Source organism: Sinocyclocheilus grahami, unplaced genomic scaffold (genome assembly GCF_001515645.1).
Source record: "Sinocyclocheilus grahami isolate Dianchi unplaced genomic scaffold, SAMN03320097.WGS_v1.1 scaffold171.1, whole genome shotgun sequence".
Classification (NCBI taxonomy): Eukaryota; Metazoa; Chordata; class Actinopteri; order Cypriniformes; family Cyprinidae; genus Sinocyclocheilus; species Sinocyclocheilus grahami.
In genome coordinates this window covers 934804-948861 of record NW_015505350.1, presented here as the reverse complement: position 1 = coordinate 948861, position 14058 = coordinate 934804, and the positions used below count along the sequence as shown (strand labels likewise).

Here is a 14058-nt window from a genome sequence, read left to right as displayed (position 1 = left end):
AAGCCACATGGATTTCATAAAAAGTTGAATATGGCACCAGTTTACTGTTGGTGTCTCATTGTGTATTCACTAATTATAATGGTTTAATTTTAATTTTATAAATGTAAAATTATATACTTATTGTCCTTACATTTGTAATTTCAACATTATTTAAATAAAATAATTGAATAAAATGAAAGTGAAATATATTTTTCAAGGTAATAATTTCTGGGTTTGTGTTAATCATAGAAGAAGTGTATATATGAAGTTATTGTATATATGAATTTAATTTTTAAGGTATTTCTGAATAAATTAATTGCTCAGGACAAAGAAAAATAAATGTCATGTCATTAAACCATTGTAACGGGGCGAACGAGACGAGAGACGTGCAGATCCATTTGCAAGCTTTATTAGACAGAGACGTGGTCATAAAACAGGCATGGGTCAGACAGTGGCAAGCAGGTACAATACAGGCAAGACAAAAGAATATCCAAAGGAAGGCGTGAGTCAGTCGACAGTGAACGTTATCCAGAGGGCTTGACAAGAGGGGAAATCCAATAACACGAGCAATAATCCAGGCGAAGTGCAAACACAGTCCGAAACAGAAAGGCAAAGGGGTAATCCAAGATAAACAGGCAATAATCAGGTAACACGGGAAAGCAGGCAAGACAAGACTATGCCTAGGAACTAAGGACTAGAAACTAGGGAAGGAAACTGGCTCCGTAATGTGCTACCACTAGGAGAGCGATATACACAAACAATACTCGGCAGTTTGAAAAGGATCTGAGTGGGGGTAATATAGTGAGTGTGTGATTGGTTATACGTAGCTGTGTGCAATCAGTGCAATGGATGATGAGATATGTAGTCCGGGATGACATGCAACAGTTTGTGTAGTGTGAGAGTCAATGTAACGGAAGATCGAATGGAAGTCCATGGACAGGATTCGTGACAACCATGTTTTTCAAGCTAATGCCCACGATATTGCCCCTTGTGGCAACACTGATGCGTACTTGCGCTGCATTATAAATTATGATGAAGCATATTTCTAAATGTAATGACACATAAAAATCAAAGAATTTGAGTTCATATACTTGGGTAGAGTATGCAGACTTACATATGCTATATTTAAGTTATTTTCACCTTAATTTCATCCTAATGTATCGCATGCATGGCATGCTATCAGATGCTACATGTGGAGTACTTTTGTTATAAATAACCTAGAATATTCATTTAAAGCTGCTGTATTCCTTTAAAGCTTTATGCTCTCTGTAAAATTTTTAGTTATCACGCCATGGGGTCGTGTTTTACAGATACATTTTAAGGCATATTTAATGTCTAGATGTCCATTATTTAAGGGGGCAGTGGAGTGGGCACTGCTTTGGCTGTAGTTGAGCTCTTGGGTTTGTATCTGTGGTCTGTAGGGATTTGTTTATTCTCTCTGGAGTGAGAATGGCTGTGGCTGGATCTGGTGCCAAACAGAAGTCTGCCAGAGGAGGAGTGCAGTAGGGCAGCTCTCTCTCCACCCCCAGCTTGGCTCTGTGGCCTGGCATTCCAGTCCGTTCCACACACACACACACAAACTCAGAGGCTCAAATACACAACCACTGCTTCCTGAAAGACAGGAAGTGAGGCCGGCTTCCTGTGACAGTCCTCTTTCATGTGGTCACTTCCTGGTGTTTGGCTCTTGCTGTTGACTTTCTTCATTGTTCCTGCAACAGGGGCTTCAAATCGTGTGTATGTGAAAATAACTCTTTGAGTACGCAATATGAGTATGACACATTTGTCAGGGTTTGCACGATTATGGACAACCTGGAATTATCAGGGAATTTAACATTTTTTATTTTCTTGACTTTTTTTCAGGCCTAATCTAATAATCTGTAGCTAATAAATCTTATATACATTTTAAAAAGCCAAGGGAAAGTTGTGGAAATTGTTATGCTCAGCTCATCTAGAAAGTGATATATAACCTAATAAAAAATAATACGGTATATAAATGTAATGCATGATTGTAACTGACTTTGACAGCCAGCAATCGTCAAGCAATTTTGTGTTATGAGAAGAGCAGATTTGGTATTTTGATAATAACTTGTTTCCAATGCCATGAGAAGAGTAAGTTCAGTAAGCAAGTGATCTGCGGAAGTGTGGCTCAATTGTTAAACAATTTTCTCTTCTTTGTTAATAATCATGCACATGCAAAACAAATAGTTTTTGTCACTGATACCAAATAAGAATATCCTACTTTGAACGGAATACAGCATAATACCATGTTACTACAATTTTATTATAGAATAACTGTAACAACTGTGGTATTTTGGACACCATACATACAATAATTTATTCCACATTAATTTTATTAATTAATTAGTTTATTTTTACATTTATGACTCTACAGTTACTGTAATAAAGGTAGATTGATTAAAATATATACAGTATAGCCATATTTTTAGCACAGCACATTATACCACATTTTCACTGTAGGAAAATATAATGACATGATTCAGTTGCATAGATGACACATTGTGTTCTTACTTGATCATAACATTCTAGAAATTGCTCAGTTTTATATAATGCCATCTCATTTTGTGTACTGTTGTGGTATTTGTGGAATGGCAGTATTGTTGTGAACCAAAGATTATAGGATCTTCACACAACAAGAGTGATGGTTGGGGTTTAGTATCCACAGACAGGAATGTGGATTGGGACACTGTAGTTCCAGAAGAGATAGGGTATTAGCGGGCTAGCTGTGATTACGTTTGAACTTTGAACACAGTGATTAGTTGGAATATCGAAGTTCCTGTGTTCTGCCACCACTAATACATCAACTATTGTCAAAACAGGCTAAAAATGTGTCAATCAGGAAGGAAGCTGCAGACCTGCACACAGGATGAACACGCTTTGATATCGTTTTCTGGCCGTTTGTTCTCATACTTTTAGGGACAGATTCAACTGCGGTTTGAAGGAACTCAGTTGGCTTGTGCTATTTAGAGGACACAAACATACAGTGCAGCAGTCAAACAGGATAAATGGACTCTCTCATAGCTCCGGTTTGTCATCGTTCATAGGTAGCATCAGAGAAGGAACTCCTGTTTCAATAGTTCACCGCTAGTGCACAAACAATTTGATAACACTCAACAGGAAGTGGAAGAGTTTTGAGCCACATCCAAACATACTGCTCTGCCAGATTGTTCCCACTCAGAATGCCGAGTCCTATCCTGGTATTCCCCAGGGCTCCCATTCTCCCAAACCTCTCCATATATCCATCAGTGAATCTTCTTCTAATGTGGTTGTGGTTAAATTTGTCACGCTATACATATTTGCGGACTGGCGAAGAGATATTTCACATGACATGCAAAGTTGTGTTTTAAAGTAGTGACGCTGTTTTCAGTTCTGCAGTTTTCTGTTCAAAATTTGAGCCAGATAGACAGTTTGAGTTAGCAGAGCGAAATTACTTCAGTTGGTATTGTTCTGCTTTGGATTCATGCATGCTTAGCTCTGAATTATTTTGATTCATTTGATTTTTAGATTTTGCTTCGCTCTGTAAATGCTAACGCACATAATGTACATCATCATAGGATGTTATTTGTAGTTATTCTGATAATTTCCCCTTTTTGTGCCATGTGATGCATACTGCCCACAAGAATGGTGAGAGGTGTTTCCAATTGGCTGGCTTTATTTCAATTTCTGGGAGTCTAGTTGTTTTCATGCATTTTTGAAAAAGTTTTTTACCATTTTTGATCAAAATTATAATTAAAAAAATGTAAAGTGGTTAAGCCATGCATTAAAAAGCACTTGAATGTGAAGTAAAAAATAGTTGACCTATCTTGACGTTTAAAAAAAAACATCAAATGTGTGTGTGCGTCTGCTTTTTTTTATTCCCAAGGTTACTCCATTTGACTATTTGAACTTAAAAAGGTCAAAATATGTGATAGTTTAAAAAATGGAACAAAAGTGTGTTCGGGGCTCCTTTCTGTGATATAATTTCCTTTCTTGTCACATGACAAGAAAATGGCTTCCTGCATATTGGTTACACCACACTGACTTGGGTGTTTCTTAATGTAAAGGCTGCATCCTAGTAAGGTTGTATATCTAGGTTGACACCTCATCAAGCTCCGTTGAACATCATGTCAATTTGAAAGATCCTTTGGAAGCAGCCTTCTTTTCACGTCCTTTGTTATTTGTATTTTAAATGATGCATCAAGTGTATCCTTTGCGTCCTCCAGTCACCCATAATCCTCCACTACACATTCCAATTCATGAAAAGAAATTAGAAAATGAGTTCAGCACTGAGCTTGTCCAATATCATTATCAAATGCAAAAAAAAGAAGCTATTTGAGATGTAAGGTTTACGTTTGTTGTTGTTAATTAATTACATAATGCTAAACTGCTCATGATGTAAACCACTGGAAAACCACAGATGGTTGTCATTTGCTGTATTGCATTAATAGAAAGTGAATTTTTATGTCTGTAGTTTTTATTTTTTTTTATTTCAGTTTTAGTTTTAGTTATTTTAGTACAAATTAAAATGAGACATTGAGACATGAGACTATTATAAAATAAGTTTAATTTTTACAACTTTTTTTATTGATTGATTATTAAAATTGTCCATATTATTTTTGTGCTGTGACCACAGAGGTGGAAACTTTAATGGCGTAGCCAGAAGACTTGCTAGACTGTCTCATTTTAGAGTTTAATGCTGAGGAGGACTCTCAGAAAGATAGGACAGCTGCAACCTCACTAGGATTACGACTGATTTGATTTGATTAAAAATAATTTTATTTCAGAATAAGAAAGAACACATAGGTTATTGTTTATATGAATTGCATTCGATTATTTAATAAATAAATAAATGAATAAATAAATAAATTCATAAATGTGTCTCTCCATGTGCTTCATGAAGCCTTTTAGTTCACAAACAACCACAAAGACCATCTTAAGCTGCCATCACATCCTGTAACTATCCATTAACAACTCTAAATTAGACACAGGAGGCATTAGACGAGCATTTAAAAAATCCCCCATTTTCCACCTCTCTAGGGAAAATAGTCCTAATGATTGAGATCACCATGACAACATAGGTAATGCATCTATGCCAGGCTGAATGTTTACCTGTGTTTGCCAGATATTATGGAATGTGAGCTCATCAGAGTGAAAGAAAGTACATAATTTTTTACTACACTATATGTGCCCTAGTGCCACAACTATTCATTGGCAAGAATAGAATAACAAGCACAGAAATGGCTGTTTTGGTTGGTCATTAAGAAAGGTTGCTATTTAAGTGATATGTTGCTAATTAAGTCAGACCGTGTGGCAGTGCAATTTTTAACTTATTTTTCTTTTATAATTTTTGCACTCCTATAAAGTAACATGTGTCATTGGTTGAGGGCAGAAGCTGACAGCCCAAGCCACCCAAACAAAGCAATGTTCTGAAAACGTCACAGTGTTTATACACTTTTGGTAAATCAACTTACGAATGGCTTACTCATAGTTGCATCTGCACTTAAAACTATGAGGGCATGTCATCTTTAATACCTTCAAATAAATCAGTTCATCCACTTTTGATGGCAGAGGTTCATCAAGATGTATCATTGATAATAGTCAGAGCTCTGAATTTGAGGATTAGGAATGTCCTTTGTCACTAAATATAGAATTATGTTTTCATGATTCACAGCAAAACATCGAAGGCACTCTCTCGTTCTGTTTGACTAGACCACTGAGAGCAATTTGTAAATATTTCAGAATATGTTTATAAGAATGGCCAGTGTTCAAGGAAAACTGTCCTCAAGTCTCCTTTGAATGACAAAAAATTATGCATATAGGTGAAGGATATGGTGAGTGGACGAAAGTGGAGGTGAAAAAAAATAATAGAAAACAGAAAAAAGTCTTTAATAGAAAACAGCTGCTGTGTGGATTTGCACTCTGCTGATTTACCGTCAGAGGGGAATTTATGGGAACAAGGCAAACTAACAACATAACGCTCACACTTTTTTCTCCTTGCTGTCTCTCTCTCTCCCACAGAACTCAATCAGACACAACCTGTCCCTACATAGCAGGTTTATCCGAGTGCAGAATGAGGGGACAGGTAAGAGCTCTTGGTGGATGCTCAACCCTGAAGGCGGCAAAAGTGGCAAGTCACCTCGACGCCGGGCTGCCTCCATGGACAACAACAGCAAGTTTGCCAAGAGCAGAGGACGAGCAGCAAAAAAAAAGGTAAGAGTTCCACACTAGACCTGCTGCATTCTCTTCCATAAACAGTACACACTATACATTTGTACATACAGTTATTTTTCTTACAAGTTGTTTCGTTCATCTCTAACTTTATAGCTGGCTCTTCAGGGTGGTCCCGAGGGGGGCGCAGATAGCCCAGGCTCTCAGTATGGCAAGTGGCCAGGCAGTCCGAACTCCCACAGCAATGATGACTTTGATGCCTGGACGGCTTTCCGTCCCCGCACCAGCTCCAATGCCAGCACACTGAGCGGCCGTCTCTCGCCCTTTATTGATGATGAACTTGGCGACTCTGATGTCCACATGGTCTACCCAGGCCCTGGGTCAGGTGCCAAAATGACCTCCACTCTCCCCAGCTTGTCTGAAATGACTGGTTCTCTGGGTCACAGTGGCTCTGAGAATGTGATGGAGAACCTTCTGGATAACCTCAACTTGCTCTCACCTAAGAACCAATCGGTGGGGTCCACAGGAGGGCCTGGGTCAGGATCCAACCAGTCATCGCCCTCTTCACTCATGCAGGCCAGCCCTGGTTATTCCCCCTACAGTTCCCAAGGTCTGGCTGCGGTCAACCAGCAGACCCAACAAGACTATCGTAAGTGTCTTTACGGCCAGGGAGGAATGGGCAGCATGTCCCCCATGCCGATGCAACCTCTGCCAGAAAGCAAGCCCAGTTTTGTTGCTGGCCCAGGAACTATGGGCCAGTTTAACTGCACAGCAGGCCTGCTGAAGGAGCTTCTTACATCTGATGGAGAGCCTGGAGAGCTCATGCCCTCAGTGGACACCGTCATTTCCCAGTCAGCTGGAAGCAGTGGCTGTATGTTGCCGCCCTACAATAGTGGGCGGAATGAACTTATGGTAGGTGGAGCATCCCACAGCCATGTCCTCTCTCATCCACACAATATGCATGGTCAAGCCACATCTTTGGCATTGAATGGGCGATCGTTGCACCCTCTGACCGGGATTGGTCACAGCAGTGCTGGTGGACGCTTGGGAAGCGTCAAGTCAGCCATGCAGATGCAGTATGGAGGCTCCAGTCATCTTGGAGGTGGGCTTCCTCCTTACTGCATTGTCAACAGCAACGGATATGGGCGCAGCCCAGGGATGATGGCCCACCCGCAACAGCAACACCTGGAGAAGCTGCCCAGTGATCTGGACGGGATGCCTGTGGAGCGATTTGAATGCGATGTTGAGTCCATCTTGCATGATACGCTCATGGACGGAGAATCGCTGGACTTCAACTTTGACCCCATGGCCACCCAACAGGGGTTCCCACCTCACAGTGTAAAGACCACCACCCACAGCTGGGTGTCTGGGTAGGAGCTATTTTGATTAAAAGTATAATATTTTAACACCCTAACAGTATCTGAAGTCCGGTAACTTTTCAAAATGACTTTTTGAGTAGTGGTTAAAACACGTTTGTACACACTTTGACTTGTGTAGATGATATGTGAAGTGGCTTCTTTGACGTTTTTATTCTTATTTTTACAGGTAAAAAAAACTCAACTGGAAAACAGCAGCACAGAACGGCTGTCCACACACATCCAAACCCTTCGTCAGGGAACGTAGCCCCCATTATTCTTTCGCTTTCTTCAGCAGAGGCGGATGAGATACGACCTCACACTGCCAAGCACACTGGCTCAGTACAGAGCTAAATTGCAAGGATATTTTCCTCAGACATTGGGACTCACGTTCAAACTAAGTGCCAAACCAGGTGCCTGTGCTCCATAGCCAAATTGACAAGCTTTATTATGCTGCCTTCTTCTTGCTGTAGAGAATTAGTCGTCAAATCAGGGCAACGAAAACCTGAGGCCCTTACATCTGCTGCAACACAAACTTACCAATGTCCACACCAATTTTCAGTAATGATTTTACAGCCGCATTTCCATTAAGGGCAAACTGTGATAAGGTATATCCATCAAATCCAACACCAGGCAGCACACCTCAAGTTTATTCGATACACCTCAGAAAAGTGACTCCCAAGGTAATAGCTCATTCATTGTTGTGTTGTCAGTTCAAAACCCTACTGCAATTTTTGCTGAGAGTAACACATTCATGCTGTGCTTCATGGAGACTCCGTGATTGGCCTTATTGGGAAGAAGAACTGGAACAGCGGTAGGCAGGAATGACTGTAAATAGATTTATTTAGAAATAGCCCTGCACAAACATGACCTTGGAAATGTTAGGGAAATTGTTGCAGACTAGTTGAACTGCGTAACATACAGCACATCATTACACTTTCATTTCTGTCTTGTAACACTTTTCATTCTGTCTCAGAATTTGACGTAGGCAAGATGTACTACATTTCTAAACAGTGTGTTACTATTAACTGGTGTACAGAGAGTTTATACAATGATATCAACAATCAGGGCAACAGATTTAATGTTGTTTTGTAAATCTGAGAGAAACTGGACTTGACATTTTACATTTTGGCAGGCTTACATGGAATAGTGTTTCTCATCTGAATTATATACATCTTTCCACATTTCTTGTAAATACATGAAATATATTTCAAAAACATATAAAGTAAATATATAAGAAGGTTATTATATATATAGAAGTTTTCTTTTCCTTTTGTATTATCACAATTATTCTTATTGCTGTTTATTATTGGCTTCTGTTTGAGATTTTTTTTTAATTATTTAAAGAAATAGTTCACCCAATAATGAAAAGCTTATAATTTACTAAAAATATACAGTAACTTATTTTTTTTCCCAAATCAATTTATTTATTCTGCGAAACACAAAAAGTGACATTTTGAACAATATCATGGCTGCTTATTCCCATGCAATGAAAAGTCTGTCAAGTCTTTTGAACTACAAAAATAGTTCATTTTTGCCATTTGATGGCAAATACCATTGGTTTTTGTGTGTCTCTTTGCACATCTTATTGCGCCATGTTTGTTTTGGAGGACTTATGTGAAAAATGACAAATTTCGATTGACCCAATACTTTCATTTTTTTCATTGTATGGAAAAGAGCAGCCAAGACATTATTAAACAAAAATAATTTGTGTGTCATGGAAGAAAGTAAGTCCCACAGGTTTGGAATGACATGCAGGCAAATAAATGATCCCAGATTTTGATTTTTTCTAAGCCATTTATAGTGCATTTTCCCTGAGATTTTAGGTCTTTAAAATGCAGAACTTTTTTTCAGTTGTTAGTTCCGACAAAGATTAGGCCTGTCTTTGTTGTGACCCATATAAGAGCTAAATCCCAGGGTTAGACACCACCAAAAATTAAAATAAATAAATAAACAAACTGTTGGATTTGCTCTTCATAATGTCTCACTGGGCCGGACACCACCAAAGCCTTTAACAGTGGTTAATGTAGTTTACAGCTACAGCGCTAGGTGACCACTGTATTGAATCTGTTGCTGTAGTAAAGCTACAGTTCTCTGCCTTTAAGAAAGTGTAGAGACATTGACAACATTATTTGGCTGAAGGAAAAGTGCTGTGGTTGTATCATGTCACAGTGTATTATTTACACTTGTATTATATCTCTATTTTAATTCACATCTCTCTCAAACTGCAGGCACTGTGATGTATATGTTCTACAAGTTTGTGGTGATTTTCGAAGTCTGTGGTGCCTCAACTTTTGTTTTTCATTTACATGTCATTTCAGTTTGTTGTTCTCTTTACCAAGAATTTCAACAGTTTAGGTTCCTTGCACCCATGTGCACTACTAGACTTAAACAATTTTCAAATTGGCCAGCAAAAATTACAGATATCTCAGACAATACTCAAAATGGTTTCTTGAGTACTGTTATAATACAAAAATGCTAAATACATTTTAATGCTTTGTAGAAAACTAAGATATATTAAGTTCTCACTATTGGTCAATTTTTAAATATTAAATGCCTAATGTTATTAGAGGTGTTCTTGAAGAACGTTAACACTGTTTTCTAACCAGGAGGAATGTGCCACAAGTTACTTGTTGGTGTTTTTGGTTTCTGTTCCTGTGGCCTCCTACTGTATAGCCCCAGCCATTGCAAAATCTCATTGGTCCAAAATCCCACTCTACATAACTCTCTATGTAACACAAAATATGATTGGCTGTGCCATAATTTTCACTAAATAGTATGGACAGACAAATTTCTTGCTACGCCTGGTTTGGACACAGTGAGGTTCAGTCATGAGAAGAATGCCAGACGTTTGTTAACTTAAACAAGCTCACTTCATTAAAATATTATTATTAACCTCTGACCCACACTGCCTCACTCAAGAAGAAACCAGATTACATTGTGCCCAATTATCATGAACATGCATTTGCTTTGTGAATTTAGCAGGTGACCCCACCTATGCACATCCATGTACTTTAATGATTATTAAGATTATTGTCATCTACAGTATGTTTTTACGATGGCAAAATATTTGATATTTCATGTTTGATAGAGCTGTGGAGTCATGTTAATGTCAAAGATGTTAGTTCATAGTTCTGAAGAATATGAAGTATATTTAGAGTAGAAGATAATTAACATGCACAGTTTTTGTACATTGTACACTGTTATTGTATTTAGCAGCAAAAAAAAAACGAACAATTGAGAAAGAAAAAAAACATAATGATCATTGAAATTAATTTTGAAGAAAACCATTTTTCTTCAGATTGTGGAGTTTGGACCAATTTTTAATGAAAAAAATTTCAATTAAAATATTGCTCTTGTCTATATGAATTGTCTATAGATGTAATGAGTTCTCCTAGAGAGATGAAAAAGTGAAGATTATCTATTTTGAAACAAACTGTTACATTTCTTAACTTATGTGCAGAAATGATTTGATTCACAATCAAAAAAATTATATTACTAAAGGTGCAATTTGTTTATGTAGTTGAGAAAGTAATAATCTATAAGAGAGAAATTATATTGTTAAGCTGACATGCTAATACTGACATATGTATATTATATCTTTATTCTTTAAGTTCATCAGCAGTGAGCAAACAGTTTGTGAAATGTGAGGCCATAGCACTCTGATTTTGTTCTTTATGCCGATGTTGTGCTTGTATTCCTGTACAAGAAACATGCTGCCGCTGTAAAAAGCCATGTGTATATAAATTATGTTATATAAAAGAAGAATCCAATGTGGCTGTGTCTTTATTCAATCACAAGGAAGCTTTGATGGCTTGTGGGAAATGTTAAAACCAATGTCCAAAAAGTAGAGTAAAGGTATGTGACAAACCTGGAATACATTTAGTCATTTTCAAAGCGACTTACAATTGGGGAATACATAAAGCGATTCATCTTAAAGAGGCAAACAATCACAGGAAGTGCTCGCAATACCAAGTTTCAGGCATTGTTTAAATCAATACAAGCTAGAAAGGGAAGGAATAAATAAAGAGAAAGACACTTTTTTGTTGTTTTTTAATTTAGGATGAAGTCAAGTAGTGTCGAAAGAGGTGAGTTTTCAGCTGTCGCTTGAAAATTGTCAAGGATTCAGCATTCCGGATAGGGGTGGGAAGATCATTCCACCAGCCATGAATGGTGAATGAGAATGTTCTGGAAAGTGATTTTGAGCTTCCCTGTGATGGTACCATGAGGCGTCGGTCGCTCACTAGCGGATCTCAGACTTCTGGAGTGGATGTAGATTCGTATTAGTGAGTGGAAGTAGGTGGGTGCTGAGCCTGAGGCTGTTCTATATGCAAGCATCAGTGTCTTGAACTTGATGCGAGCCGCAACCGGTAGCCAGTGCATGGAGATAAGGAGAGGTGTAACATGGGCTCTTTTGGGCTCGTTGAAAACCAGTCATACCGCTGCATTCTGAATCATTTGTAGAGGTTTGATTGTGCTTGATGGAAGTCCAGCCAGAAGAGCATTGCAGTAGTCCAGCCTAGAAATGACAAGGGCCTGGACAAGAAGTTGTGCAGCATGCTCCATTAGAAAGGGCCAGATCTTTCCGATGTTGTGTAGTGCAAATCTGCAAGATCGAGCAGTCTTTGCAATGTGGTCTTTGAAGGTCAGCTGGTCATCAAGACCACCAAGATTTCTGACCGAAGTTGATGGGGTAATTGTAGAAGAACCTAGCTGGATGGTGAAATCATGCTGTAGAGCAATGCTAGGAGAAGCCATGTGCCTGTATGATGGGACCCAGTGATGTAGTGTATATGGAGAAGAGGAGGGGTCCAAGGACTGATCATTGATCAACACGCTATATATTCACTTTGTTCACCCGCTGTCCGCTTAGAATAATTTTCTTCCCGACCTGACCGTTCCCGCTAAATTTAGATCTCGTTTCCAGAATCTCACATTTAAATTTCCGCTACTGAAAGAAAGAGATATAGGCTGACAAATAAGTCAAGTAGTGTCGAAAGAGGTGAGTTTTCAGCTGTCGCTTGAAAATTGTCAAGGATTCAGCATTCCGGATAGGGGTGGGAAGATCATTCCACCAGCCATGAATGGTGAATGAGAATGTTCTGGAAAGTGATTTTGAGCTTCCCTGTGATGGTACCATGAGGCGTCGGTCGCTCACTAGCGGATCTCAGACTTCTGGAGTGGATGTAGATTCGTATTAGTGAGTGGAAGTAGGTGGGTGCTGAGCCTGAGGCTGTTCTATATGCAAGCATCAGTGTCTTGAACTTGATGCGAGCCGCAACCGGTAGCCAGTGCATGGAGATAAGGAGAGGTGTAACATGGGCTCTTTTGGGCTCGTTGAAAACCAGTCATACCGCTGCATTCTGAATCATTTGTAGAGGTTTGATTGTGCTTGATGGAAGTCCAGCCAGAAGAGCATTGCAGTAGTCCAGCCTAGAAATGACAAGGGCCTGGACAAGAAGTTGTGCAGCATGCTCCATTAGAAAGGGCCAGATCTTTCCGATGTTGTGTAGTGCAAATCTGCAAGATCGAGCAGTCTTTGCAATGTGGTCTTTGAAGGTCAGCTGGTCATCAAGACCACCAAGATTTCTGACCGAAGTTGATGGGGTAATTGTAGAAGAACCTAGCTGGATGGTGAAATCATGCTGTAGAGCAATGCTAGGAGAAGCCATGTGCCTGTATGATGGGACCCAGTGATGTAGTGTATATGGAGAAGAGGAGGGGTCCAAGGACTGATCATTGATCAACACGCTATATATTCACTTTGTTCACCCGCTGTCCGCTTAGAATAATTTTCTTCCCGACCTGACCGTTCCCGCTAAATTTAGATCTCGTTTCCAGAATCTCACATTTAAATTTCCGCTACTGAAAGAAAGAGATATAGGCTGACAAATAAAAGTGTAGTCTGTACAAAATTGCATGTTGTTTTATTAGTCTTGAGAAGAGTCTTGAATTTATTGACTTGGACTTGAATTTATATGAATTATCTTAAGACACGAAATTCGTTTAATATTTTATGCAACACAGTGGTTAAAAAATTGTCAGAGAAAATAAAAATGTTGTACAAAAATTGTATTTCTTATTTTTATTCGTCTTGTCAGGGTACAATTCGTTTAACATTTACAACACAATAGGGAAAAAGTGTCGCAGAGAGAGAAAAAAAATAAAAATGTAGGTTCTACAAAAATAGCCTATTAGCTATTTTTATTCGTCTTGTTAAAATACTAAATTAGTTTGAAATTTTTCTGTTAACACAGTAGGAAAAGTGTCACAGAGAAAAATAAATAGGCTAAAATTAGCACCGCAGAAATAGCAGGAAAACTGGAGAGGAACAGCGATTGTGTAACAGACATCACTTCCGGGTCACGTATACGGCTCCCTAAATACATCATCTTTCATTTAAAATTATAGGCTAAGCAAAATATAAACAAAACCGAGTTGAACATCCTTCAAGTTGATATTGTTAGACCGCCCGCTCCCATTCAAATTACACCAGAGTTACCGACCTCTACCGCGTTTTATTTGGGAATTTAATCCTGCAGTGCAAAAAATCCAGTCG

At 38.7% G+C, this 14058-nt stretch overlaps 1 protein-coding gene across 2 annotated transcripts in view; it reads left to right on the top strand.

Moving 5' to 3' along the window:
- The window catches only part of LOC107593464 (forkhead box protein O1-A), a 42010-nt gene extending 33160 nt beyond the window's left edge, over positions 1-8850 (top strand). The window contains exons 2-4 of one of the 2 annotated variants that reach the window (XM_016283193.1): positions 5995-6186; positions 6313-7514; positions 7690-8850. In XM_016283193.1, the coding sequence (XP_016138679.1) occupies positions 5995-6186; positions 6313-7514; positions 7690-7693 (1398 nt within the window). In that variant the 3' untranslated portion in view covers positions 7694-8850. Of the gene's footprint in view, positions 1-5994; positions 6187-6300; positions 7515-7689 lie in introns of both variants that reach the window. The other variant, XM_016283192.1, reaches the window with a different exon arrangement.
- Positions 8851-14058: the final 5208 nt, after the last annotated feature.